Source organism: Kickxella alabastrina, assembly GCF_025024165.1.
Source record: "Kickxella alabastrina strain RSA 675 chromosome Unknown BX661scaffold_1, whole genome shotgun sequence".
NCBI lineage: Eukaryota > Fungi > Kickxellomycota > Kickxellomycetes > Kickxellales > Kickxellaceae > Kickxella > Kickxella alabastrina.
The window spans coordinates 1,970,570-1,998,025 of record NW_026251472.1 but is presented as its reverse complement, the minus strand read 5'-3'; the positions used below and the strand labels follow the sequence as shown (position 1 = coordinate 1,998,025).

Here is a 27,456-nt window from a genome sequence, read left to right as displayed (position 1 = left end):
CACTATCTCTCCTTCGGTACAGCAATGTATTGTGTCTATTACAAACTGGCTGAGGCATTCCGAGAGCTCGACGCGTGGTATATGACCTTTTGTATGTACGCGCGCATCTCGTCTGGCGGCAGCGCATCCTTATCCTTGACCTTCCACATCAACTCCATCGCCTTATTGCGATCCTTATCCTTATTTTTCTCGGAAAAATTTAACCGATCCGTGCTCCTCCCCTGGGCCGGCGCCGAGGGCGAATACGACAAAGTCGACAACCTCTTAACAAGCGACTGGAACGACCCGGTCTGCCCTTCGCTCTTTGCAAGCCTCGATGACAGAATATACGCATACATACAGACAAACACACCACAGTCGTTCCCATTCGTCTGCTGTGGGCAGTTCTTGACCACCAGCTTGTATGACTCCTTGGAGATTTCCATATCAGGATCGTTCTCGCGAAACACGTACAAAAGATTGATTAGCGCCGTGCGCGCGCATTGTGTGTGGTTTGCTCGGGTGCTGTCCAAGTACGAATTGAAGTGCAGGAATTCAGGCAGCTTGTTCTTTTGGTTACGGTAAACTAGGAGTGACCAGTGCCCGTCGCCAAAGATCGGCAGAAATGCCACCCTGATGTTCTTAGGCTTTCGCAAGCACTGTGTCTCAAAGTCTAGCGAATTAGCGTCCTCCGTCAGGTCCTTCAGGTACTTTGGATTGCTGTCTAGGTGAGAAATTCGAAAGCAAGCACAAATAGGAGTTAGTGTTGTTCGAGATATTGATCTGTTGGTCTATATCTGTGTTCTGGAAATTATTCTGACACTCACCTACTGCGCGTTCCGTCAACAGGTTGGCGATATTGACTGGGATGTAGACGTACTTCTTGTTGTCCCGAAAGTATTTGTGCTTGAGTGATCTATAAATTGATGATGGGCAAAATGAAAAATGAAAAGACAAGGATTTTTAGGACAGTTAAATGGGGCAGTTTTACGATATTATTCAATATTTTAGACTAGCTTATCATTCCATTTTTTTGTTGTTGCATACTTACCGAAAATAAAAGTCGATCACATCGTCTGTCACCCATTTTCCTGGCTGTAGCGCCTCAATATCGTCCTGCGACAGCGTCATGGGAAAATATCGACACTGGTATTGCCTGTGCTCTGGCGTTCCTGCAGGACCCTGCATTTTTATTTGTTTGTTGAGCAAAGTTTCTGAAATTAAAAAAAAGAATTATTGGAAAAGGCGCAATTATTTTTTGAAGATTTGAGATGAGTGAAAGAAAAAAGATAAAATTTAGACTGCTCTAAACACAGCTTTTCTATTTTTGTTGCGATAAACGAAAAGCAATAGATTATCTACAAAAATCCCAAAAAAATTAAAAGTACAGATAATAGTCTATTTCGGCCCTAGTATTTAAATAAAAAAGTTATAAAAAGAGAAAGAAAAAATTTGCTATTTCGAAAAAAGAATGAAATAGCTTGTCTAAAATGGGCGTTAAATTTTTTTTGGAAATTCTAGAATGTATTCGTTATTATCTTTTAATTCTGAAAATAAAAGGACAACCTCTCCCCCATTTCTTTTTCTCCCTTTCTTCCCTCACCTCAGTTCACTTCTCCCCTCTTGCATCAACCCACGTCATTCATTTTGTTCTTTTTTTTGTTTGTAAAAATATAAAAACAAGTACAAAGTCAAATGGAGTGATTGTTTTGTTTTCGTGTGTACGTTTTTATTATTATTTGCATACTTTCATAAAAAATATAGAAAGAAAACAAATAAACAAAAGCCTTGGCTTTGGCCTCGCTTTTTTCATCATTTACAAAAATAAAATAAAACAAGATCAAGCTGTATTTGCAGAATCCAGATGTTGTCTCCAGTGAATAAATAATTCTAGATAAAAAAAATGTAATCAATATATTTGCGCAGTCTGGGCCGCTAAAATAAAACGAGATGAGAATTGGATGGGAATAAGAAATTATATAAAAGAAAAAATAGTACTTTCCGCACGCTTTTTTTATCTTTACCTTTTTTTTACCAACCCCACTTGGTCTGCTGCTGCTGGTACCCCGCCTGGTGTCGCTTCAAATCAAGCACCAGAGTGCGAATCCTCTTGCGCATGAAATGCGGGTACTCAATATCCTCGACCGTTACTTGCCAAAAGTCTCTCGGAAGCCCAGCCTTTTCCATCATATCAACCTCCAGTTTGAGCCTCTCCTCCCTTGTGCGACCGCTGCCGCTGCCGCCAGATTTCGAATCTGGTGCATACTGGCCATTATAATCCACACCGCCGCCCTTAAGCATAGGCTCTATGGCCGCATATGTTTCGCCATCGGGTTTTCTGTAAATAGACTCGAAGGGGTTCTGGAAGCCAGAAAAAGTTTGACCAAACCTGGGCATCAAAAGGTCGCTCGCCAGCGCCCGACCCGGCGCTGATGTCTGGGCACGCGCCACCGATGACACCCCGATGGTGGCTGCCGGTGAGCGCACAGTGGATCCCACCATTGGGTAGTTGCGCTGCATGGAATACGCCGCTGCTGTGGAGCCTGAGACCGTGCGGCTGCGTGCAATATCGCCGCCAAAGTTGCGGGCGCCATTGAGGCGCTCATACGCGCTGACTGTGCCGTTTTTGTCCTGGAAATTCTCCCTCTTTGCAACCTCCCTGTTCTGGAATTGCTCCCTCCTTGAAGGCTCCCTGTCCTGGAGCTGCTCCCTCCTTACAGTCTCCTTGGGCTCTGCCCTGCTACTCCAGTATTCGGGCTCGGCAGCCATGTGTTTACTCTGGATTTCAGTCTCTGCCACCCTATTGTGCCTGTGCTTATCCAGATTACCACGACTCTTGTTCTTGCGCAAATGATTAATATAACGGCGGGCCAGTTCCTCAGCAATAGCCAACACGTAGATACCGCAATCATGGTCGTTATTCTGCTGAGGCGTCTGCATAGACTTGAAGTAAAACCCGTCTTTCATCTTGGGCTCCAACACGCGCAAAAACCTTCCCGCCGCGCGCTCAGCAAAATTCCTATTATGTCTGTTTATCGAATCGTAATGGTAAAATGTGCGAGTCAACCGGCAGTATATCAAGAGAGACCAGTGGCTTCGGTGGTTAAGCGGGATGAGAATTAAATGTCGGTGGCTGCCTAGTTCCTGAGATAGTTGTTTGGAGATATTATCTGTTACTTGTGAGTTTTCCGCGTTGGAGATGCGGTAGGCTGTGTAGGTGCCTAGGAATAATGCGGAGGGCTCGGTTGTGAACTCGCGTCGTTCGAGGTAGGTCCAGTAAAAGTTGATGATTTCTCCGGTTAGCCAGCCTTCGGGCATTAGAGACTCGTAGTCGGAAGTGCGCACCTCTGCATTCTCAAAGTCTAGAACAACCGCGTCAGATACCATCTTTGGGCACGCTATGTGTATGTGTATATATTGTCTATATATCTATGTATGTGTTGTACTGGTGGTTGTGTCGGAAAATAAACTTTGAAAGAAAATATAGATAATAATAATGCAGAGTGAAAAATATAAATGGAAAGTAGAAAAATGAATAATAGTAGTGGAAACAGCTCTATCAAAAAAAGCAAAACAAGTATAGCAAGGAGAAACAGAAAAAAGGGGAGAGGAGATGAAGGACATCAACAGCCCTGCGAACCGAGCAATTAAAACAAAAATATTTTCTCGCTTTTCCCTATTTTTTTATGTAAATTTTTTTCTTTTCTTTTAGCACTCAGTTTTTTCTTCCCTGTTTTGCATTCCTGCATTGCACGTTTTGAAAGAATAGTGCAGCTCCGGTTGTAATCACAGGCAATCCTGCGTGAATTGGATTTTCAGCACTTAAGGATTTGACTAATAATAAAACATAAAAATAACAGGGACAAGTGTTTTAAAAAATAAAACCTTGAATAAATTTCAAGTAGTCTAGAAATATTAAAAAAATGAGAATTAATAAACTTTAATCAGTATTTTGTTTATTTATTGTTTGGGTTGGACAGACTTTGTTTGGCGTCGCGTATGTAAAGCGTGAGAATGCATCGACTCAGTATCGCCAACCTCCTTATACGCGTCGAGCTCACTCTTAAGCAAAACAACATGTTGCTTGTATCTGTTCCTCTCGCGCAAATACTCAAAGTTCTCCTTCTTCAAAGCCAGAATCTGCGACTTGAGGCCCTCGACATACTTGATGCGCTGACGCAGGTTATTATGCCCACCTCCATTGTTGCTCAACACATTGTCCAAGTCGCGGTAAGCTGTGGTGTAGTTTTCCTTGAGCCAGTTGATTTGGAACTGCGACTGTTCGGCCATGACAGCGCGCTCGCCCTCAATCTCGACAATATACTGGTGCATCTGCGTGATATCGTCGACCTGCGAAGCCATATCTGCCTCGCACTGCTCAAGCACCTGGTTCATCTTCCGGATCTGGCGGTCATAGGCCTGGAGCTGGCGCTCGTACTCCGTGCGCTCTTCCTCGACCTCATATCCGATTCCCTCGATCCGGGCCTCCAGCTCAGCATTCAGCCGCTGCAGCTCCGCAGTCCCCTTCTCAAGCACACTGCGGTCACCACTATTGTTGCTGTTGTTGGCCGCCAGCAAGCCCGACCGGCGCTCAAGCTCATCATTCAGCGCAGCTTCCAGTTCAGAAATGCGCGACTCAAAGGCCTGGCGATTAGCAGCAGCCAGGTTCTCCAGCTCTTGGTAGTTCTTGTTCGCCACAGTCAAGTCATCCTCCAAGCGGGCCCGCTCGCGCCTATACTGTGTGCTCATCCCACCGACAGTCTCTACAATCTCACCCTGCACGCGCATGCTCTTCAGCTCCCTCAGATCCGCATCAACCCGCACCTTTGCGACCCGCGCCTCCTGCAACCGCTCCATGTCATCAATAAACGCATGGCGCGTCCATGTCCGCAGCTCATCAATCATCCGCTCCGCACCAGGCACATCCCCGCCAGCGCGCGATGACCCATCTGCGGAGTCCAGGGAGAGCAGACGCTGGAGATCCAATGCAAGCTCATTGCCGGCATCCATGTGGTCATCGGCAACCGCAGCCTGGTCCTGTAGCTCGCAATACAGGCTGCGTGCCTCCCGCACCATATGCGCGCGCGCGTTCTCCTTGAGATCCAACATGCACAACAGATAGTCCTGCGAGATCGCGTACATGGCTTCGCGGTACTGGTACCGGCCAACGCGCTCCCGCATGGCCTCGCGCTCAGCCTTCCACGCGTTCTTCTCCGCGCTGTGGCGGTCGGCCAGGTCATGCATGATGCCGATGTAGTGGCTCAGTGCATCGTCGCGCACTGTGCCGGCCGCCGCCAGGTCCTCAGCCAGATCATCGGCATGGCTCCGCAGCACATTGTTCTCCTCAGCCAGGTCCTCGGCGCGGTTCCGCAGTTTACTATTCTCCTCGGAAAGAGCCTCAAGCGCGGCGTTCTCTCGGCGCACGGCTGCCATCTGCTGCCCATGCTTGCCTTGCAAGGCTTTCATCTGCTGCTCATGCCTGTCTTGCGAAGCTGCCAGTTTCTGTTCGTGCTCGTCTTGCAAAGCTGCCATCTGCTGCTCGTGGCCGCGGCGCAGCGCCCGCTGGGTCTCCTCAGCGGCCAGTTCAACAGCCACGATCTGCATCTCATGCTCGGCATCGCGCGCCTCCAGCTGGATTTGCAGCTCGCGGTTATTGCGCGCCTGCGTCTTAACGCTGCTCTCTGTGTCAGCCAGCTGGCCGTCGCGCGCATCCAGCTCCTCGCCGCGCACGCGCTCAATGTACTCCAGCTCCGCCTGCATCTCATGGAGCTGCAGCTCCAGCTCCACGCGCGTATCACGCATGCCCTGCTCCAACAGCGCGTTTTCCTCCTTTAGTGCATTAACAGCCTCGCGGTGGGCGCGCTGCAGCTCGCGGCGCTCCTCCGCCCACCGCACGGCAGCCTTCTCGGCGTCTGCGCGCACATCGCCGAGCTCCAGCGCCATGCGCCGTAGGTCGGCGTCGCAGTCAGCCTTGGTCTGCGCAGCCTCCTTCTGCAGCGCATCCAGGGTGTCGCGCAGCCGGTAGCCATCCTTATGGGCGCCATCCAGCTTCGTCAGCAGCCCGCTGCGCTCCTCCGCCCACGCCGCCTCGCTCGCCTGCGCCTGCTCGTCAAGCGCGCGCAGCCGCTGCTCCAGCGCTGCCTGCTTCGCATCTGACTGCTTGCGCAGCGCCTCGTAGTCGTCGGCCGCCGCCTGCAGGTATCCGCGGATCTCCACCTGCTTATCCTTCCACGCCATTTCCTTCTTCAGCAGCACGCCGCGCAGCTCACTGAGCTCTGCGCGCAATGCCAGGGCTTCGCGCTGGGCATCTGCCAGTCGCCGCCCACGCTCTTCGTCGGCGCCCTTGACCGATGACGCAAAGTCGCGCTGCGCACTGCGGTAGTCCAGCGCAAGCGCCTGGATTTCGCCGTTGAGCTCGCCGAGCATCCGGGCGCGCTCCGCCTCCAGCCTTGCCACCTCCGCCTTGAGCTCGTCTACGTGGCCGCCAGCCGCCCTCACAACGCGCTCGGACTCCTCCGCGCGCTGGCGCGACAGGCGCTCGAGGTCGCCCATGCGGCTATGGGTCGCCGCCAGCTGGTCCATTGCGCGATCGACCTGGTCGCGCGTATCCTTGGCCGCCAAACGTTCTTGCTCGCGCGCCTTCTGCAGCTCCGCCTCCAGCGCTGTCGCATGCACCGTGGCTTCGCCGAGTTCGGCCATATACCGCGCAGCGTTATCGCGCGCCTCTTGCAGGGTCACACCCAGGCGCCTGGTTTCCTCCCGCCATTGCTCCTCGCGCATCCTCCGGTCCTCCTCTGCCACACGTAGTTTCCTCGGGTACTCCTGCTCTGCCACTGTGCGGAGCTCTGCTTCTGCCGCGTCTTTCTGCTGCTCCAGCGTGCGCGCCAACTGCTCTAGCGCCCGTACCCGTCGCCGGTCCTCCTCTGCGCCCGTGCGCATTTTCTCCATTGCCGCCTTGAGTCGCGCGCACATTGCGTTTGCTGCCTCGGCGTGGTCACGCAGTGGTCGGTCCGGCCGCGGATTCGCCAGCATAGAAACTTGCTGCTTCTCTAATACTGAGCATTCCTTTTGTTTGGCCCGAAGATCAGCTTCGGTCCGCAGAACCCGCTGCCGCAGTTCACCGCGTTCTCGCTGGAGAGATTGGATGCGGGATTCGGCCTGCGTGATTTTTTCGGCGAGCATTCGGGCTTCGCGTGCGCCCTCGGTTTGCTGCTCGTGGAGAAGCGCTTGGCAGCGTTCGATTTCGCGTTTTAGCCGGGACTCTTCGGCCCGAAATATCGCCATGCTTGTGCTGCTGTCTGGTGGTGCGCGGTGGTGAAACGCCGGATTGTGAGAGGTTGTTTGACTGTTGCCGCTGGCGTGGGGGTTGGACCGTCGCAGACTGGGTGCCTCTGATGCCGATGGCTGATCGTATTTGAATCGCTCGCTGTGGCTGATAAACGCATATTTCTTGTACCGATCCTCGGGAGACGTAACATCGTAGCTCCCTGGCGGCGGTATATCAGCGTTGGCTATAAAAAAAGTGAAAATGAAAATGGTGTTGTTTTTTAGAGAATGTTAAACTCTTTATTCTTTTTATTATGAATAAATGCATTTACTTACTTGTCGGGAATATATCACGACCACCGGGGTAATTCATGCTTGTTAAAAAATGGACTAGTTATTAGATTCAGAAGGAGAAAAGCCTTTAATAAAATACAATAAAATAAAAGTAAACAAAAAGAACAAGAAAAGAAAAGAAAGGTGGAGAAAACCAAAATTAGGGAGTAAAGTGGGTCACAATATTGCCTGATAAAAATTTTCTTGCTCAAAATATCATCATCCAACAACAACTCTCATCCAATCATTCCACCTAACCGTAAACAAAAGAAAAAATCAAAACCCAAAAACCAAAAAATACATGTCATTGATTAATGCTGCCCCTTCGTCTGGATAGCCAACTCCCAGTTGCCAACGTTGCCACCCCCATTTTTGATGGCACGGCACAAGCTACAACTAGCGTGGCTCCTGTGGATGTTGCAGCCTCCCCACCCAAAGAAAAAGCGCCCGAAATCAGACGGCACTTTTAAAGCAGAGATATTGCGGTCTGAACCAAACCTCGCCTAGGTGGTAAACAGCTTCGCCCATATTTACATTATCCTCATAAGGTTGGATTAATAAATCAACTTGTTTTCCTCCATTAGGAATTAGTATTTAGAAAAATACAAATCATTATCTTTTTTTTTACATGGACAAACTACGCGATATTTCCAGCCAAGCCCACTGGACAGTAAGCAGCAGCAAGCACAACCACGGTGTCCTCAACCTACAAGACCCCAACCCGCAAACCTTCTGGCAATCCGAAGGCCACCAACCGCACCAAATTCTCATCAACTTTCCCACCCGCCAACTCATCCACACAATTGCCCTCTACCTCAACATTGACACAGACGAAAGCTACACTCCCTGTAAAATACTCATATACGCTGGCACAAGTAAATATGATAAACAATTGTGTATCAATCATGTATTTACCACAGAGCCTCGCGGATGGGTTTTGTTAAAGTTAATGGAGAGAGCACATTTATTGTGTGTGGAGTTTCCTGAGAATTATGATGGCGGGAGAAATGTTCAAGTGAGGATTGCGAGGGTTTTGGCTCCGCCGGTAGAGGAGGAGAGATTCAGAAAGGAGAGTATTTTGCCCTTTTCCACACAAGAATTCTTCATGTACGACTCACTGCGTTGAAGTAAAAAAGTATAAATAAAATTGATTTTTAAAAGTAAATAAAAAATTGAAAGAAATGAAGAAAAACTAGAGTAAAGAAAAAACACACACGGAGCTTTTAGGCCTGCTCGGTACCAAACGGATACTCAAACGGTTCAGGAGCCTGGACACTCGGGGCATTGCTCTCCTCCATCTCCTGCGACTCAGGCAATAAGCTAGCAAGAAGCGTCTCAGGATTCTCCGGAGCAGTATCCCTCACCAGAACTACACCTGAAACCCGACCTTGCTTGACAGGAACGTACCGCGAGCCAGCAGTCCACTTGACAAACTTCTCCTGGTATGGCAACACACGAGTCATGTTGCCAACCGCAAACGGCGTGTCTGAAGCTGCCTTTTTCACATTGCTCTTCTTCTTGGTATCCGGGCTCTCATCGACCTCCATGCTGCCAGCAGATGCAGAAGCAGAAGCAGAGGCAGCGGATCCAGCAGATGTAGATGAGTCTTCCTTCTCGTCTTCCTTCTTGCCTGCACGACGCGCCCTGGCCGTAGTCGAAAGCACAGCCGTAGCGATCTTTGTTGGTGCCTGCGTAACTGGCAACTCAATTTTGGCCGGGTAACTAAACAGGGCCTTACGAGCCACACATAAAACCTCCATATCCGGCATCCGCATATTCGCATTCACAGCAATCAGCGCCGTGGGCTTAAACGCCAGCGTAAGGAAGTGCGCCAACGGGAACCAGTACCAGAACTGCGTGAAAAGCAGCATACCGGCGCACGCCGGAGCATTAAGTTGACCATCAGAGGTTGTCAGTCCAATGGTGACATTCCGACCGCCGGCATCAATGATACCCTGCGAAATGGCCGCGCCAAACTTGGTCACTCCCTGGGCATTCTTTGTCTCAATAATAGCCGCAAACCGCTTGCGCACGTCGGCAACCTTGGGCTCGTACGCGTCGTTCTGCTGGATCAAGATAAAGGACAGCGCAATCGATGCTCCCTCGACGACAAAGTCCACAGAGTCATCCAACATGGGCTCCAAGATCGCGATCGCCGCCTTATTGCCCGTACCTGCACAGGCAATACCCAGAGCCAGCGCTGAGCCAACACGCACATGCGGGTTGTAGCTCTCCGACAAAAGCTCAACCATCCGGGGCACCTGCTCAGGACTGCGCAGCAAAATAAAGCCCAGCCCAGTGACTGCCGCCCGACGCACGTCGTCCTTGACATCAGATACAGCCAAGTGCAGCAGCTTGCGGATCGCCCCGTTGTCGCCCGTACCGCAGTATGCCATCGTAATGGTGTGCACAGCACCAAGGCGCAAAAGGGGATCCTTCTCCAAAAGCAGCCGTTCCACCAGGGGATCAGCCTCCTGTTTGCGTCCAAACATCACCAAGCCAACGCCAACGGAAAGCGCGCGAATGATCTTCTCGTGCTCTGTCTCCTTGGCATAGAGCAGCATGTCCTTGAGAATCTCATCATTGTTGCTTCCCATCATGACCATGCCAAGACCCAGCGCAGCAGCCTCGCCAGAAACCGCGCTGTCCGCGTACAAGACGTTCTTCAGCGCCTGCGACATGTCCTCGCTCCCGGACCCCATGCCGGCAGCACCCAGGCCGAGGCAAGCACCATGGTGCAGAATCTCCGAGTTCTGGCCCGTATATGACACAAGAGCATCCTGCAGGTAGGCAATGACCTGGTCGGATCCGTGGCATGAGTGGATAAGACCGAGTGCGAAGAACGCACCACCCTCGCTGAACGGCGACGCCGACATCTTGTCCTCAGGCAGGTACGGCTGAAGCAGACTAAGCCCGTGCTTGATATGGCCGTGGTGGATGACGCCCAACGCCGCGGTGGCCGAGAACTTTGACCAGCTGTTGGCGCGCGACAGCCACTCGAGGTTATCGCGCAAAAAGTTGTCTACAGTAGTGCCCGCGTGCATAAAGGCATTAGCAAAGGTGATGGCGCTGTGGGCCAAGGACAGGCGCGAGTCCAGGAGCTTGCATGTGCTGTTGAGGATGTTGAGGTCCGTCTTGTTGTTGCGGAACAAAAACTCAAGGTGTAACTTCAGCGTCTCGTCGCCGCTGAGAATGGACTTGACCCGGGCAACACACGCGGTGTCCTCCTTGCCCGGCGAGTACAGGTGGGCGATCACAGCCTTGGTGAACTCTTGTGTGCCATTGGCGTTCAGGTCAAAGGCAATCTGGTACGCCGACAACACGCGCTCCTCGTTGGTGTCGTCGCTGATCAAAAGATTAAAGATCTCGGCGGTCTTCTCGGGGTTATTAAGCTTGGACAAGCACATGCAGACGGCCTCGTAGTCGGGGTCATTGAACTGCATATGTACGCTCACAAGCAGCTCCTGCACGGCAGTCTGCACCTGAATGCTGCTGATCACATCCACACAGTCCTTCTGCACGTATGCCAGCAGGGCCTTCGTGTCGCCGCTCTTCAGCGCACGCTCCAGGACATCCAGCCGCCTGGCCTCGATAGAAATGCCAACGACCTGGTCAAAATCGCCCGTCGCAAAGCACCTCTCAAACATGCGCTCCACCACAGCCTCCAGTCTGGCGTCCACAGGGCCACCGTCGACACGCCTGAGCTCAATGTACTTGTCAATAGCGTGGTTGACGACTGTCTGTACATAGGCCGACGACTCAGTGAGAGAAAAGAGGGACCCAGCGCCCAAGGCAAACGACAGGGCGTCGTCAAACTCGCCCAGATGGAAGTAAATCTTGGAGGCGACTAGGGCGGCCAGCTGGCGGTGTTCGAAGGACTCATCTTCGTAGAGAATCTCGATTTTAGAAATTGAATCTGAGATTTCTGTCCAGAAGCGCTCTGTCACGGCATCCAGCTGCGTGAGGCCGTAGTACTGCAGCTCGCGCTCCTCTTCGTCAAGGAGGGAAATGAGGCCACTGGCGGAAGTGAGTGAGTCGATGTGAGCGGCCATTTACAATAAAGATAAAGTGAGGATTCCAATTAATTTTAGAACGAAAAATGTAAAGGGTATAGAACTGAGCTGAAGTGAAGTGAAGTGAATTGAATTGAAATGAATAATAATTTTTTTGGTGTATAATATAGTTCGAAAAAGCGAGGAGTGGAGAAAACGAGTTGTGTGTGCTGCTTGTTAGACTGCACATGCTGACCTGCGACAAAATAAGAAAAGATGTATGTGCACACGCATGCGCTTAAATAAGGCCAAAAAAATTAGTGGAAGGGGAAGCATACGCAATCGTTCCCTAATCAGATTAGTTGCGCGAATGGATAGATTTGTGGCCAGTGATCAAGCAGGCGAAAAAAGCCGTTGGATCGACTGGAAGTTGACCTGGTTCTTTTTTTTCATGTTTGGGCTATCGTTTCGCGTTTTCAGCCATTTCAATTCGACAAGCTTTATTTTTTTCTTTTTGTAACTCGCTATTGTTTCATTGTTATTATCGACTCAGGATTTAAAATATATATTATTGTACATTATGGACGATTCACAGTACGACGAGTTTGGCAACTACATTGGACCCGAGCTGGATTCCTCCTCCTCAGAGAGCGAAGAAGAGGTGGAGGACGAGGAGGGGATCAGGCGGGAGGAGGCAGACTACCAGGCGCACAGCAGTCCTGGTTCTAGCGACAGTGAAGCAGAGGACAGGGCACACAATCTCATGACAATGATGCGACGCGTCGACCTGGCGCCCCAGGCACAGGAGCGGCAGATCGTGCAGCACGAGGACAAACAGTACTACCCGGAGGCCAGCGCCGTTTTTGGCGCAGACGTCGAGGTGCTGGTGCAGGAGGAGGACACGCAGGCGCTGACGGAGCCGATCGTGGCACCGATCAAGGAGCGCAAGTTCACAGTGGGCAACGCCGACGAGCTCCCGGCCACGACGTACGCCAAGGAGTTTCTGGTCGACCTCCTGGGTCACCCGAACCTGGTGCGCAACGTTGCGGTGGGTGGGCACCTGCACCACGGCAAAACAGCGCTGGTCGACCTGCTGGTGGCGGCCACACACGAGTGGGCCGAGTGGGACACGGCGCTACCGCAGGGCACGCCGGTCAACCGCATGGGCGGCAGCAGCACAGCCAGCGGATTCACCGACACGCTGCAGCTGGAGCGGCAGCGCGGTGTCAGCCTCAAGACTGCGGCCATGGCGCTGGTGGCACAGGACTCGCGCGGCAAGAGCTGGGCGCTCAACATGGTTGATACGCCAGGCCATGCAGACTTTCTGGACGAGGTCGAGGCTGGGCTGCGGCTGGCCGACGGAGTGTTGCTGGCCGTCGACGCCGTCGAGGGCGTCATGAGCGGCACGCGCCGCGTCATTGCCGCCGCAATGCGCCAGGGTCTGCGCATTGTGCTGGTTGTCACCAAGGTCGACCGGCTGATCCTCGAACTGCGGCTGCCGCCGGCCGACGCCTACCACAAGCTGCGGCTGACTATCGACGAGGTCAACGCTGCCATCGCTCAGAGTCCGCGCGGCACGCACCCACTGCTGTCGCCGGCCGCTGGCAACGTGTGCTTTGCGTCGGCAACGTACGGCTGGTGCTTCACGCTGGAGTCCTTTGCGCGCCAGTACGCGGCACGCTGGCAGATGCCGGACGCGCGGCCGCTGGCACGCCGCCTATGGGGCGACGTCTTCTACCGCGCCCAGACACGCTCATTCGTGCGCAAGGGCGTCGACGCGCGCGCGCCGCGCTCGTTCGTGCACTTTGTGCTGGAGCCACTGTACAAGCTGCACGCGCTCGTTGTGGCCGAGGATGCGCCCGCCCTGCGCCCGGCGCTGGCGTCGCTCGGCGTGCGGCTGCGCGATGCTGACTACGCGCTGGATGCCCGGCGACTGCTGCGGCGCGCGCTGGGCCATTTCTTTGGCCCGCCCGGCGGCCTTGTCGACGTGTGCGCGCAGCAGCTGCCATCGCCCGCTGCCAACGCCGCCGCCATGGCACAGCGGCTGTGTGCGCCGGGCCCCGTTGCGCAGGCCATTGCGCAGTGCAGCGCCGATGGGCCGCTGGTCGTGGCTGTGGCCAAGCAGGTGGCGGCGGCCGACGGCCAGAGCTTCTATGCCCTCGGGCGCATCCTCAGCGGCACAGTGTCAGAGTCCCAGCACGTGCGCGTCCTGGGTGAAGGCTTTGCTGAAGACGCCGAGGACGCGGCCGCGGCCACAGTCGACGCTCTGTGGGTGTGGTGTGCGCGCTACCGCGTGCGCGTCTCGGGCCTGGGCGCCGGCGCCCTGGTGCTTCTCGGCGGCGTCGATGCGTCGATGGCCAAGACTGCGACGATTGTTGGCGCCGAAGGCCCGGCCGAAGCGCTGCTGCCGCTGCGGCTGCCGACACCCGTCGTGCGGCTGGCCGTTGAGCCTGCGGTTCCGTCCGAGCTGCCGCAGCTGCTGCGCGGCCTGCGCGCCATTGCCAAGACGTACCCACAGGCACAGACGCGCGTCGAAGAGAGTGGCGAGCACGTGCTTCTGGGCCCCGGCGAGTTGTATCTGGACTGCATCCTGCACGACCTGCGCCACGTGCACGCATCCATTGAGGTGCGTGTGGCCGACCCGGTGGTGTCCTTCCGCGAATGCGCGCTTGAGACCTCGGCCGTACGCACTTTTGTCGACTCGCCGAACCGCCACAACCGACTGACGCTGATGGCTGAGCCGCTGGACAGCGCCGTGGCGCGCGATATTGAGTGTGGGCTGGTGGACGCGCGGTGGCCGGCGAGGCAGCTGGGCCACTACATGGAAGAGGCGCACGGCTGGGACATTCTGGCGGCGCGGTCCATCTGGGCTTTCGGGCCGGGTCCACTGGGCGCCAACGTGCTGAGCGACGATTCGCTGCCACAGGACACCAATAAGCAGCGGCTGCGCTCCGTGCGCGACTCCGTACGCCAGGGCTTCCAGTGGGCAGCGCGCGAAGGCCCACTGTGTGACGAGCCCATGCGCGCCACGCGCTTCCGCATTCTCGACGCCACCCTCGCTGACTCCCCCATCCACCGCGGCGCTGGCCAGATCATTCCTATGGCGCGCCGCGTCTGCTACGCCGCATTTCTCACTGCCGAGCCGCGCCTTATGGAGCCCATCAACCGCGTCGACATCCAGGCGCCCGCCGACTGTGTCGCCTCTGTGTACACTGTCATTGCACGCCGCCGCGGCCACGTCACCCAAGACGCGCCCAGGGCTGGCTCCGCCATGTACGCCATTTCAGCGTTGATTCCGACCATCGACGCTGCTGGCTTCGAAACCGATTTGAGGACATATACGGGTGGTAGGGCTTTTTGCCAGCACTACTTTGAGACCTGGCAGGTTGTTCCCGGGGATCCCCTGGATAAGAGCGTGGTACTGACGCCCTTGGAGCCTGCCCGCGGAGACGCCTTGGCTAGAGACTTTATGCTAAAGACACGCAGGAGGAAGGGATTGGGTGACGACGTGTCCATAGACAAATTCATTGATGATCCAGCGCTGAGAGACATTGTAAAGTCTTTCCAGTGAGCAAAAATCGTGAATTGTATAATGAATTTATTTTTCTTTATTTTTCTTTTTACGTTCTCTTTTTGCCTATTGCTTTTTATGCATTGTTTTTCGCATTTTCCTTTTTACACTTTGGCTTTTCCTCTTCCTTTTGACAATATTTGCTCAAAGCACTGTTAAAGACATGTCCAATTTCTTTGTTTAACGTATTGTGATTTGAGAGGAGTACTAGTGCTAAAAGTATGTTTGGGTTTTGTTATAATTTTTATTATCAAGGGAATCAAAAATATAACTAGGGCCGGTTTCGTCTTATATATGTGCCTCGTCGCCTTTGTTGTGCACATTGTCAATTGTGCGCTCCGTTGGCGAGAACTGGTTCTTCTGTGAGCAGACCGGTATCTTGGCAAGTCAATGTTGTGGTTTTCGTATACGTGTGCATCCATGCATATACATTATGAAATGGGGGGGAATATCAGGGTGTCATTATTATGTCCCCTGGTTTGATCCTGCATGGTACCGTCTATGCCCTGTCAATCGGCATGTTGATGGAAACTCGTTTCACGGCTCTCAACCTTGACATTCACTTCCATATCCTCGGGTTGCGCAACAGTGTCACCTTTAACCCCTCAAACTGGACTATTATTGTATAAAACTGAAATTAACTTGTATTAATTAAAACAACTAGATATATGTAAAAGACAGTTGCATTAAATAAACAGTTTTATTTTAAATATCACGTTTTACTCAACTAGATAAATAATATTATAATTGAATTAAGTTAAAATATTAAAGTACTTTTTTCAGTTAGTAAATCTATATATAGAGTAAATACTCTCGCTCTATTTTTGCACCTTTGTAGGATTGCCAAAAAGACAGTCAAAAAATGTAAACGTTTTCATTTATTTGCAATGTCTCATCTCAATTTACACCTATAAAAACAAACCATGTTCACATCTCTACCTCAACCTCTCCTTCTTTGCTATAGATATATTAATATTTTTAACATTACAGTTTGTCAACCTTTATTATTATTACCATGTCGTCTTCCAACATTAAAACCGGTAACACCAAATCTCACTCTAAAGTAAGTAGTCTACAAATATGCAAACAATTTAAAATGCATAATTATCGATGCACATTTAAACTAACTTTATCTACCTCTATTCTACACTAGGTGAACCAAAAAACTGTCAAGCTATTTAACTATGAAGTATTAGGGTCTATTATAAAAAATATAATCGGAAAAAAGGCAACAATTCGCCTTGACGTGAATGGATCAGGAAACCTCAAGGTTGAAAATAAGGATGCCAAAGTATTACCAGATTATAGCGCACTCGCTTGGTTTGAGGTTGTTAAAGTTGGAAGTAAATATAAATTTGAGCTCATGGACAAGGACCAATTCCAAGCCAGTTTGAAATCAAGCCTTGAGTTCTGGAAAACGGGAGCAGAGAAAGTACTGAATAAATAATAAAAAAGAAGCTATTTTATTATTTGCCTATTAGCTTTGGGTTTTTTATGCACTGTTATGTGCAGTTTCTTTTACCATGTTTAAATAAATACCACACAATTGTCCATTATTTTTGCATTGCAACCAATTATTACACTAAAAGCTTAAAATAATGCACAAAAAATATACATTCCGAATACTTTGCGCTCATTTTACAAATTCCAGAGAAAAACTGCAAAGCAAAATTTCCCGCTTTGACGCCCCTTTTGTGCAATAGCTCTTAATGCCTTTTTAATCTACTTCAAACTACTTTTTTTGCTATGGCAATACGCAAGCAAATGAAGCTAAACAGCAACTCCTTTTCTCTTCCTTAGTTTTTTTTACATAGTTTTATATACATAATTTTATATATAGTTTGATTGTTAGCATGTGTATACATCCCACAATATTAAATGACTGCAAAGGCAACCATTGGTTTGGGTATAAAGATGTAAGTAAATTGAACAATAGCTTTCTCAGGCTCATAAGTCCATAATTGGTCCCCATAAGGAGTGTTATTTGGTACGCGTTCGGCATTTTCTAATTTTTCATTTAATTCGTTCCAAAACAATATTCAATTTTTATTCATAAATGTAGAAACTCAAGTTGGATCCAGAGCTAACCAGAGAGGACTTGCAAAAAAGTTTAAATGGCACTTTGACAAGAATATATTTTAAGGAATGCAAAAACTTTACTCATATTGCGCTTTGGAAAGACAAAAAAAAACCAACCTGTTCGTATTATAACTTCACTTTCAAAAACAAAAAAGCATGCCTTAAATTTGCTGAGGATTTAGGATATAATGACTATGACAAAGTTGTGTACACAGATTATGAAGATGTTGTTTCCGAAAATCTAACCAAGCTACTTTCTTAACATTGTATTTCAATAAATACTCATATAAAACCACATTTTCAACTATCTTATTCAGTCATAACAAGTCACCAATAAAATCAATTTTCAAAATAAAGTTTGGCTCTGCTAGTAATAGTAATATCTACATTGTTAGTTTAAAAATGCATTAATGAGCATAGCAATGGAGCACTATGAAAATCCACAGCGGGAAAAATGTACAGCTAATCGTACGAGTAGAACAAGTTGTATAATCTAAAAAGAGTTGCATATTAAAAGAATTAAAGCGACTTTGTCTACTCCAATTTATTATATTAAAAAGAAGTGCGGAAAAATAAAATGCAGAAAAGGTTTGCTTTTTAAAATTGAAGCTTTCTTTCCGTATATTCCTTTTTAGCTTCTATTGCTGCTGATTGTGTCTATAAACATTTTTATTAAATATTTGCTATATGTAAGTGTTGAGCAGTCTGATGATATGGAAGTGGATGTCGAGGTTAAAAATTGTGAAACAAGTTTCCATCTTCATGCCAATTGATAGGGCACTAATTGGATTATGCAGGCGTAAATTAGGGAGACATTACATTGATGCCCAAACATGCTCCCCATTTTGCAATGCACACGCACAAGTGTGAATACACAAATACTACAACAATGGCAACGAGATATATATAAGATGAGACCAGCCCTAGTTCTACTTTTGATTCCCTTGATAATAAAAACTATAACAAACCCCCAAACATACTTTTAACACTAGGCAACTAGTGCTCCTCACACCCCCCTCTTACATAACAGGACCTTGTATTGGATTCCAATATTAATAAGGAATTGCCACAAAACATGGGTGTGTTTATAAAACTTGTGTTGGTTGAAAGTAAGAATGAAGAATGAAAGCTTCAGAAATGATCATGGATACAAAAGTATGGGCATTACCATTGCTCGTTGGTCAAGAGAAATTTTCAGTTGGAACTCAGCGGCTTTACCCTTGAAAACATAGTCATATTTTCTATAAGAGGGATTAAAGGAACGTGCACAAGAATTAATGAATATTTTTTACATTAGTTTATTTTGTTTTCAAGTGGGTTTAAATTGATAGCGCATATGACATGCATTTCATTACTGGTATATTTTTCACTCAATGACGGGCAGATTTCCATAGATCTCAGCATAGCGACCAAGCGCCCACACGGGAAACACGAACTTGTAGTTCGGATAGCGAATACCGCACGAGTGGTTAAACACGCCCTCGATGCCCTCCTGGAGCCACTCACCATTCGGCTGCTGCTTCTTCATCAAAAAGATGATACCCTTCTTGACTGCGTCGTTGTAATGGCACTTGGCGGCCATCAGCCCGAGCACAGCCCAAGCTGTATTCACAACCTGGCTTCCATCTGGGTGCGGAATATATTTCTTCTCCTCACAGCTGGAGAATGACTCGCCCCAACCGCCGTCGGGGTTCTGGCGATCAACCAAAAAGGCGCACCCCTTCATGCCCTCCCAGCAGGTGTCAAACAGCATGTCGACGCAGGCCAAACTCTGCAGCGCAAACATGGAGGCGTACGTGAAGCACACGCCCCAAGACCCGTACCAGCTGCCGTCCTTGCGCTGGGCCTTGGTGACGTACTTTATTGCGCTATCAATGCATTTTTTAATCTCCTTGGGCTTGTAGTCTGGGTACGCCTTGGCAAATGTGGTCAGACCCAAGACAACCGAAGTGGTGCATTCGGGATACGCGTACTCGACCATAATGTTGCCGAAAACCTCGGACGCGTTGATCATCTCCATGACCTGCGGGCCACGCACGCGCTCGTAGGAGGCAAATCCGCCGCCCCAATTCTGCATGCCCAAAAGAAGATCGACGGCCTCACAGAGGCGCTCTTCGGAGACCAGGTTGGGCACGAACGACGCCTGCTGCAGCATGATGGTCGCCTTAAGGCCCTCGGCTGTGGTATCGGAAACAGTGTACGCCTGGTCGCGCGTGCTGAACGGCCATGCACCCTTGGTCGGCTGACGATAAGTGCGGCTCATGTTTTCGGGGTTCTTGCGAATCTGCGAGCTCTCTAAAAACTGCAGCGCCTTGAGCATGCACTCCCTGTTATCCTTCAAGCCAGCCAGGCCCGCGTCTATGGCAGCTTGCACGGCAAATGCAGTGTCCCACAACTGCGATCCGTTGGTTCCGCATGCGGCCAGGCCCTCGCGGCACATCCACAGGACATCAGGAATGCGGTCCTTCATGCCCTTGAACCAGTCGCTGTCTGCGCCGCGCGCGTAGTACAGTGCCAGCATGTTGACTGCAAAGTTGACCGGCGCAATGCACAGGTAGTGGGTGTTTTTGACTTCGTTCTCAATCTGGTACAGCGCCTCCCTGAGCGCCCAGTTGCGCACAAATGACGGCTTCCAGTTCTCGTAGATTCCCAGCGTAGTGTTGAACCCGCGCAGCAGCAAAGTATTGGGCACGTAGCGGTCAGCGTCACAGACGTTGTCGCGTTGAGCGTACCAGTCGATCTCATCATACGGCTGGTCATACAGCTCCTCGCGCAGCGACCGGGTCAGGTCATTCAGCGGCATGGACTTCTTCTGTCCGTACGTGTAGCTCATGCCTACAAACACCGCGCGCGTGTGCACCCACCAGTTGCCCGGATTGACGGGCAAAAAGGCCGGCAGCAGCAGGGGCTCCGGGGGAATCGGGTTCATTCCCTGCCAGTCGTAGACGCCGAGCGCGCAAAGCCAGAACTTCCCCCACGACGGAATCGCGCGGGCGCTGCCCAGAGAGTGCAGCGTATTGCGCGCCTTTATCATCGCCGGATGGTCGGGCTCCAGACCCAAGATGCGGAGCATGATGTAGTTCATGCCTGTGCCGAAAGCCGTCGACTTGCTCTCCGTGTGCAGGCCCCAGCCGCCGTCTTCGCGCGCCATGTTGAGCAAGTAGCGGCACATCTCACGCTTATGCGCCTCTTCAATCGCAATTCCCGTGATGTACTGCATGATGACGAGGCCGCAGGTGACGAACAGTGGGCCGTCGTAGGCGCCCGCCCAGTGTCCGTCCTCGGTCTGCAGGCGCTTGAAGAACTCCCACCCGTTTTGCGCAGCTTGCATTGGGCGCGTGGCCTTGGGAAGCTCGGGCATTTCAGCTTCGAGGCCCAGCCAGTATTTCTCGTAGAAGGTTTGGGGGCGCTCCTTGGATTCCTCTTCGCTCAGATAGAGCCATGTGTGGCGTCCATTGTCCACGTCCAGCCTCCAGCGAGTCAGGTCCGAACGGTACTCCAGGGCGATTTCACGGTTGGTAAAGTACTTTTGCTCAGCCATGGTCAGGTGAAAATCGAGCTAGCTGTTGAAATAAATATAGTAGAGCCAAAAAGCTAAAAATAAATGAAATTGTGAAGCAAGGACATTGATTTTTCAGTTTGTTTGTGCGTAGCACGTCGCATCTCATTGACTGCTTTTTTAATGGCTTCTGGGCCTAAACCAGACCATTACCAGCTTTAATCATTCATCACCAAAACCCATTCTCGACTCGATTTGGTTAGAGCCGAGCCGGGGATGGCAAAAAATAAATAAAAAAAATCCGTGCGGCCGACTAAAAAAATTAAATTTTCGTTTTAGCGGCGTTAAAGTTCCTTTTTGCTCTTTTTTTGTCACTTGTTATTCCTTCCCTTTTCTTTCGTATTATTGTTATATTTTTTTACTTTATTCGTTCAATTGTGTATATTCCCTAAGAGTACAACTCGCACCGTACCACATTCTTATTACCTAGAGATATCGACTGAACCGCTAGGAGTGCCGTCGTTGTCATCGATTAACGAGCCAGGAACAAACAATAACCACATAATAATAGAGACCGAACAAAAATGGGAGTCGCTGCATTCTACCGCTGGCTTACGCGCAAGTACCCCCGAGTGCAGAGCAGAGTCATCGAAGAGAGACCGCAAATAGTCAATGACATTGAAATCCCTGTCGACGCGACCAAGCCCAACCCGAACGGCGTCGAGTTCGACAACCTGTACTTGGACATGAACGGAATCGTGCATCCGTGCTGCCACCCGCAGTTCCGCGATGCGCCCGAGACAGAGGAGGATATGATGATCGAGGTGTTCAAGTGCCTAGACCGTGTGTTCAACATGGTCCGCCCGCGCAAGATCGTCTACATGGCGCTCGATGGCGTGGCACCGAGAGCCAAAATGAACCAACAACGGTCGCGCCGTTTCCGCGCGGCGCAGGAGGCTGAGGAGAAGGAGGCAGATCAGGCCAAGGTTGTCGAGGAGATCTTCCAGGCGACGGGCGAGCGGCCACCCCAGCCCGAGAAGGCCTGGGACAGCAACTGCATTACCCCCGGTACGCCATTCATGGAGCTGCTGGCCAAATCGCTGCGGTACTATATTGTGACCAAGCTCAACTCGGACCCGGCGTGGAAATCGGTCAAGGTGGTCCTGTCCGACTCGAATGTACCCGGCGAGGGTGAGCACAAGATCATGGACTACATCCGCCGCCAGCGTATGATGCCCGCCCACGACCCGAACACCACCCACGTGCTGTACGGCCTGGACGCCGATCTTATCATGCTGTCGTTAGCCACACACGAGCCGTACTTTAAGATTCTGCGCGAGGACGTCGCTTGGGCCGACATGCTGACCAAGCCGTGCCGCCAGTGCGGCAAGAAGGGTCATTTCGAGCGAGAATGCAAGGGCCGTGGCGCCGAAACTCCCAATACAGACTTTTCCAAGCAGCCGTTCGTGTTTGCGCACATCGAAATTCTGCGCGAGTACCTCGAGTACGAGCTTAAGCCCACCGTGAGTGTGCCGTTCCCCTTTGATCTTGAGCGCGCCATTGATGACTGGGTGTTCCTGTGTTTCTTTGTCGGTAATGACTTTTTGCCGCACCTGCCGTCGCTCGAGATCCGCGAGGGCGCGCTCGAAAAGCTTGTCCAGTTCTGGAAGGACGGGCTGCCCGCGTCGGGCGGGTACATCACGCATAACGGTGACGTTGACATGTTCCGTGTGCAGCCGATTATGGACAGGATCGCGGCGATCGAGGAGGATACCTTCAAGGAGCGCAAGATTGAGGAGGCCAAGCGTGAGCGCAACAATCAGCGCTACAATCAGCGTAACAACCGCGATATTCCCGACGGTCAGGCACGCCTGGATGCTGCCGCCGACGAAATGGCTGCGGTGGCTGGCGCCAAATTGCGCAGGGAGGCGGAGGAGGCAGAGAAGAAGAGCGCAGCTGCGAAGAACTTTGCCGCTGCGAGTGCGCTCAAGGCCAGGCTGGCCGGCCGCGCGGCACCGACTCCAGCTCCCTTGCCTGTGGGCCAGGACGAGGACGGCGACGAGATCATGGTGTCCGGTGTGGCGCCTGCTCTGGCGAGCGGCACGAAGCGCAGCCATGAAGACTCCCTTGAGAAGGACGATCTAAATGGCGGCGACGCGCAGCCTAAGACCGTCGAGCTTGACGCCAAGCTTATCAAGCTCAACGACGGCGAGAAGGCTGCCGTTGTGGAGCCCAAGCCTGTGGAGGACGAGGCTATCGTTGCTGAAGACACTGAGACCAAGACAGCCGATGATGCGGCAAGCATAAGCATTGTGGACGACAGCGAGGCCGCCGGCGATAGTGAGGTGCCCGTCGAGGACCCCTTCACTGACACGGTCAAGTTCCACGAGTCTGGGTACAAGGACCGCTACTACAATCTCAAATTTGGCTTTTCCGCCAACGACAAGGAGTCAGTGCACAAGGTTGTCGAGCACTACGTGCGCGGCCTGTGCTGGGTACTCAAGTATTATTACCAGGGGTGCGTCTCGTGGAGCTGGTACTACCCTTATCACTATGCGCCGCTGGCCTCGGACTTTGTTGACCTGGACATCATGGATGTCTCGTTCGACCTCAGCGCACCTCTGCGACCCTATGAGCAGCTCATGGGTGTTCTGCCCGCGGCCAGTCGCCATCACCTGCCCGAGCCCTTTGGTCGGCTGATGACGTCGGAGACCAGTCCCATCATCGACTTTTACCCGACCGACTTCCCGCTCGATCTCAATGGCAAGAAGTTCCTGTGGCAGGCGGTCATTCTGCTGCCGTTCATTGAGTCGGAGCGCCTCCTCAAGGCCGTTGGGCAAGTGTACCCGTATCTGACGCCCGAGGAGGAAGCGCGCAACTCGCGTGGCTCCGAGATAGTGATGGTCAGCTCGGCACACCCACTCTATGAGAGTCTTTGCGATCTGTACAACACGAGTGACCCAAAGCTCGAGGTGCCACTTGATCCGAAGCTCAGCCAGCGCATGTCAGGAACCGTCTCCATTGATCCGAACTACGTCCCGCATACGGCCTATGAGTCCCCGCTGCACACTGTGGACAAGCCCGATATCGAGGAGGACCGCTCGATCTCCGTCATCTACCACCAGCCGCAGCCTGACTCCAGCCATACAGCCGTTCTGCTTCCCGGTCTGAGGCTCCCAGGCCACGTGCTGAATTCGGCCGACATTGAGTTCATGCGCACTGGCGGCAAGTCTGGCTTCCGCGGCCCGCCGCGCACGTATACGCCCGAGAACAACCGCGATTTTAGAGACTTTTACGGTCAGCAGGGGAACGACGTCTCGAGAGATCGCGGCCGTGGCCCGAGTCGCTACGACCAGCAGGGTAATGTGAACCCGGAGTACCAGTCGTACCATTCTGGTCGTGGCCAGTCGCGTCCCTACGCCCGGCCTCGCTACCCGAATCCCTCGCACCAGTCGCGCGGCAACAACCATGGGAACAGCTATGGCAACAACCATGGAAATAACGGCAGCAACTACGGTAATAATGGTAGCAACTACGGTAATAGCGGCGGCCAGTCTGGATACAACTCGCGCCCGCCCCCACCGCGCCCCATGGGGTACCAACCATTCGGTGGCCGTCCGCCAGCCGCGCAGTCGCAGGCCGGAGGCCAAGGTGGTGGTGCCTATAATGGAAACAGCCGTGGCAGAGGCAGAGGTGGAGGCGGATACCATGGTGGTAACACAAATGGCGGCGGGTCCCGTGGCGGATATCGTGGCGGCTACCGCGGACGGGGAGGCAACAACAATAACAACGGCTACTAAATGCCAGTGTTTTTTTTTTCATTTTTTAGATTCAAAAAATACTTGATTTTGGGATTATCTCAATATCGACACGGTGGTGGATACTAAGACCATTTTTGACTGTGTTGCAAGGTTTGGCGGACTCGAGAATCTGAAGAAAAATTAAAATTATACCGTCGATCCTCAAAGCGATTCAACACTTGACTTTAATTAGCCTTTTTGCTTACTAAAAGATAAAAGAAATAAACAGCGCATGGATTATATTGATCGGCATCACCTTGCTCAAAGGAGCTGCTGGGGTAGGTGATTTTGGCCGTGGTAATTTATTTTTTGTTACCAAAAAAAGATCACTGAGTTGTCTGTGGTAGTGAGTAATTGTCGGGCGGTTGATTTTGCTTTCGCCTCCGTTGCCATTTCCATCATCGAAGTTGTCTGCGCTATCTCTCGAGCACTGTCAGGAACAATTAGAATGTCAACAAAGGCAAGGAGTCGAGAGATGCACGTCCACGCTTGCAGAACTAACAAGCCTTTCCTTTCTTATCTTTTTTCCTCCATAAAACATTATTTTTCCTTTTCTAATAGCCTCACATCAATTATAACAATAATAAAAAATGTCTGATTTCAAGACCGCAACTAACCTGACCAAGGACGCCAATGCTCCCGTCGACACCGTCGACACCACCAACACCTACCGTGTCAAGACCGGACTCGCCCAGATGCTCAAGGGCGGTGTGATCATGGATGTTGTCAACGCCGAGCAGGCGCGCATCGCCGAAGAGGCTGGTGCCTGTGCTGTCATGGCCCTCGAGCGCGTGCCTGCCGATATCCGCAAGGACGGCGGTGTCGCACGCATGTCTGACCCGCAGATGATCCGCGAGATTATCGAGGCTGTCACTATCCCGGTCATGGCCAAGGTGCGCATCGGCCACTTTGTCGAGGCCCAGATCATCGAGGCCATCGGCGTCGACTACATCGACGAGAGCGAGGTCCTGACCCTTGCCGACGAGACCTACCACATTGACAAGCACGACTATAAGATTCCCTTTGTCTGCGGTGCGCGCAACCTGGGTGAGGCTCTGCGTCGTATCTCGGAGGGTGCCGCGATGATCCGCACAAAGGGTGAGGCTGGAACCGGTGATGTTATCCAGGCCGTCAAGCACATGCGCACGATGAACGACCAGATCCGTCATGCCACTTCATTGGACAAAATGGAGCTGTACAACTACGCCAAGGAGCTCGGTGTCTCGATTGATCTATTGCGCGAGGTCGCTCGTCTTGGCCGTCTGCCGGTCGTCAACTTTGCTGCCGGCGGTGTTGCCACTCCTGCTGATGCCGCGTTGATGATGCAGCTTGGATGTGACGGTGTCTTTGTTGGATCAGGTATTTTCAAGAGCGGAGATCCGGCCAAGCGCGCTCGCGCCATTGTCAAGGCCGTTACCCATTTCAGAGACGCCAAGCTCCTGGCTGAGGTCTCTGAGAACCTGGGCGAGGCCATGGTCGGCATTAACTGCAGTTCGCTTGCTGAGAGCGAGCGGTTGGAGAAGCGCGGTAACTAAGCGATTTTTTAAAATTTGGTAAAAATTGAATTAAATCATCTGTGCAAAATAAAAAATGCAATCATTTAATTGTAATTTTGATGACTAATAATTAAATGTGGTAAGGATGGCCTTGTTTTGATCAGGCTAAATTGTATTGTATTTACTTTTAATTATTGACCAACAGACTCGAGAGACATCTGCCAACGCTTTGACCTTGGCAGTTGTGCCTTTATTTGCAAATGATAATACTGTTGCGCAGTCTGAAGATATGGAAGTGGATGTCGAGATTGAGAATTGTGAAACAAGTTTCCATCTGTATGTCGATTTATAGGGCATTAATTGGATCATGCAGGCATAAATTAGGGAGGCATTACGTTGATGCCCAAACATGCTCCCCATTTTGCAATGCACACGCATGAGCGTACACGCACGAAAACCACAACATCGACTTGCCAAGATACCGGTCTGCTCGCAGAAGATCCAGTTCTCACCAACGGAGCGCACAATTGATAATGTGCACAACAAAGGCGACGAGACACATATATAAGACAAGACCAGCGCTAGTAATATTTTAGAAACATTAGTAATAAAACCCTTTATGAAATCACCCATACTTTTCTAACACTAGCTAACTAGTGCTTCTCACACCCTCCTCTTACATAACAATATGAAATATGAAATTGTACTTGCATTGGTTTAAAACATTCCAGTTTTTTAAAAGTTTACGTGGCAGCAACATGTTATAACACCACAGGCAATAATAAAAATTATATTATTGATTTAATAAAAGCAATATAAAAACAACAAACTAAGCTGTATATATGAAAAATCAAAGCTATTTGGTAAAATTGTGTTCATTTTTTATTTTATATTCAAATTTTTTTTTGCTTCATCTATTTTTGCCATCGTAAGCTTAATCCAATAATCTACAAATAATATGTTAACCATGTTCTTTTCATTACACAGCGTAGTATCAAGACTTTCAAATTTATAATTATACTTTCCTGGTTGCTTTGAAATTTTAATATTGCCCATCAAGCTAAAATCTTTTGGGCATTTTGATCCTATAAAGCCAATATGGAATTCTTCTAAGTCGTTCATAAAAAGGCTATAATTTATCTTATACGATGTCATCTTTTCAAAGTTATTCAATATTATTCTGTCTTCATCATTTGAATTACCCACTGTTAACTACTGTAAAACAAATATAAATAGAGTTAATTAGTATGAAGTAGGGGTTTTATGCATGTAGGATATGTGTATTTGCATTTTGTACACTTGCTTTTTTGGACGTGATGGGGGAGTCCTGTGTTTTCTTGGATTGCTTGGTTGGCTTGGTTGGCTTAGAAGACGACATGGCAAATGAATAACAATTAATAGACAGACGTGTTAGAACAAATAGTATTGTAGTGATAAAAAT

At 50.7% G+C, this 27,456-nt stretch overlaps 9 protein-coding genes across 9 annotated transcripts; 4 read left to right on the top strand and 5 right to left on the bottom strand.

The window, feature by feature from the left end:
* BX661DRAFT_176230 (uncharacterized protein) lies at nucleotides 1-1,392 on the bottom strand. The gene is made up of 3 exons (XM_051534292.1): nucleotides 1,031-1,392; nucleotides 807-895; nucleotides 1-703 (listed from the first exon to the last, which is right to left on the bottom strand). The coding sequence occupies exons 1-3, from the start codon at nucleotides 1,165-1,167 to the stop codon at nucleotides 39-41; spliced, it is 891 nt and encodes a 296-aa protein (XP_051395561.1). The 5' UTR covers nucleotides 1,168-1,392; the 3' UTR covers nucleotides 1-38.
* Nucleotides 1,393-1,850: 458 nt separating this feature from the next.
* Nucleotides 1,851-3,599, bottom strand: BX661DRAFT_176229 (uncharacterized protein). Its single transcript, XM_051534291.1, has one exon. The coding sequence runs from the start codon at nucleotides 3,364-3,366 to the stop codon at nucleotides 2,011-2,013; it is 1,356 nt and encodes a 451-aa protein (XP_051395560.1). The 5' UTR covers nucleotides 3,367-3,599; the 3' UTR covers nucleotides 1,851-2,010.
* Nucleotides 3,600-3,939: 340 nt separating this feature from the next.
* Nucleotides 3,940-7,618, bottom strand: BX661DRAFT_168333 (uncharacterized protein; the record flags this gene model as incomplete). Its single annotated transcript, XM_051533422.1, has 2 exons — nucleotides 3,940-7,490; nucleotides 7,582-7,618. 2 exons carry the CDS (start codon nucleotides 7,616-7,618, stop codon nucleotides 3,940-3,942), a joined length of 3,588 nt encoding a protein of 1,195 aa, XP_051395559.1.
* Nucleotides 7,619-8,194: 576 nt separating this feature from the next.
* On the top strand, nucleotides 8,195-8,738 carry BX661DRAFT_176227 (anaphase-promoting complex, subunit 10/DOC domain-containing protein). Its single transcript, XM_051534290.1, has one exon. It carries the CDS (start codon nucleotides 8,207-8,209, stop codon nucleotides 8,702-8,704), a length of 498 nt encoding a protein of 165 aa, XP_051395558.1. The 5' UTR covers nucleotides 8,195-8,206; the 3' UTR covers nucleotides 8,705-8,738.
* BX661DRAFT_176226 (armadillo-type protein) lies at nucleotides 8,701-11,831 on the bottom strand. The gene has a single exon (XM_051534289.1). The coding sequence runs from the start codon at nucleotides 11,628-11,630 to the stop codon at nucleotides 8,802-8,804; it is 2,829 nt and encodes a 942-aa protein (XP_051395557.1). The 5' UTR covers nucleotides 11,631-11,831; the 3' UTR covers nucleotides 8,701-8,801.
* A 200-nt stretch (nucleotides 11,832-12,031) lies between these two features.
* On the top strand, nucleotides 12,032-15,425 carry BX661DRAFT_176225 (P-loop containing nucleoside triphosphate hydrolase protein). The gene has a single exon (XM_051534288.1). The coding sequence runs from the start codon at nucleotides 12,151-12,153 to the stop codon at nucleotides 15,139-15,141; it is 2,991 nt and encodes a 996-aa protein (XP_051395556.1). The 5' UTR covers nucleotides 12,032-12,150; the 3' UTR covers nucleotides 15,142-15,425.
* Nucleotides 15,426-18,532: 3,107 nt separating this feature from the next.
* On the bottom strand, nucleotides 18,533-20,843 carry BX661DRAFT_176219 (squalene-hopene-cyclase). The gene has a single exon (XM_051534287.1). The coding sequence runs from the start codon at nucleotides 20,759-20,761 to the stop codon at nucleotides 18,587-18,589; it is 2,175 nt and encodes a 724-aa protein (XP_051395555.1). The 5' UTR covers nucleotides 20,762-20,843; the 3' UTR covers nucleotides 18,533-18,586.
* Nucleotides 20,844-21,082: 239 nt separating this feature from the next.
* BX661DRAFT_176218 (XRN 5'-3' exonuclease N-terminus-domain-containing protein) lies at nucleotides 21,083-24,664 on the top strand. Its single transcript, XM_051534286.1, has one exon. It carries the CDS (start codon nucleotides 21,304-21,306, stop codon nucleotides 24,517-24,519), a length of 3,216 nt encoding a protein of 1,071 aa, XP_051395554.1. The 5' UTR covers nucleotides 21,083-21,303; the 3' UTR covers nucleotides 24,520-24,664.
* A 445-nt stretch (nucleotides 24,665-25,109) lies between these two features.
* On the top strand, nucleotides 25,110-26,054 carry BX661DRAFT_139263 (SOR/SNZ family-domain-containing protein; the record flags this gene model as incomplete). The annotated part of the gene is made up of 1 exon (XM_051532781.1): nucleotides 25,110-26,054. The coding sequence occupies one exon, from the start codon at nucleotides 25,110-25,112 to the stop codon at nucleotides 26,052-26,054; it is 945 nt and encodes a 314-aa protein (XP_051395553.1).
* Nucleotides 26,055-27,456: the final 1,402 nt, after the last annotated feature.

Excerpts from the sequence above, each read along its gene's own strand:
- BX661DRAFT_176218 (XM_051534286.1), top strand. The coding sequence starts at position 21,304 with ATGGGAGTCGCTGCATTCTACCGCTGGCTTACGCGCAAGTACCCCCGA.
- BX661DRAFT_176225 (XM_051534288.1), top strand. The coding sequence starts at position 12,151 with ATGGACGATTCACAGTACGACGAGTTTGGCAACTACATTGGACCCGAG.
- BX661DRAFT_176219 (XM_051534287.1), bottom strand. The coding sequence starts at position 20,761 with ATGGCTGAGCAAAAGTACTTTACCAACCGTGAAATCGCCCTGGAGTAC.
- BX661DRAFT_176226 (XM_051534289.1), bottom strand. The coding sequence starts at position 11,630 with ATGGCCGCTCACATCGACTCACTCACTTCCGCCAGTGGCCTCATTTCC.
- BX661DRAFT_176227 (XM_051534290.1), top strand. The coding sequence starts at position 8,207 with ATGGACAAACTACGCGATATTTCCAGCCAAGCCCACTGGACAGTAAGC.
- BX661DRAFT_176230 (XM_051534292.1), bottom strand. The coding sequence starts at position 1,167 with ATGCAGGGTCCTGCAGGAACGCCAGAGCACAGGCAATACCAGTGTCGA. Across the intron at positions 896-1,030 it reads GTGATCGACTTTTATTTTCG|ATCACTCAAGCACAAATACT; the intron begins GTAAGTATGCAA and ends ATCAATTTATAG. Across the intron at positions 704-806 it reads GTTGACGGAACGCGCAGTAG|ACAGCAATCCAAAGTACCTG; the intron begins GTGAGTGTCAGA and ends TTTCTCACCTAG.
- BX661DRAFT_176229 (XM_051534291.1), bottom strand. The coding sequence starts at position 3,366 with ATGGTATCTGACGCGGTTGTTCTAGACTTTGAGAATGCAGAGGTGCGC.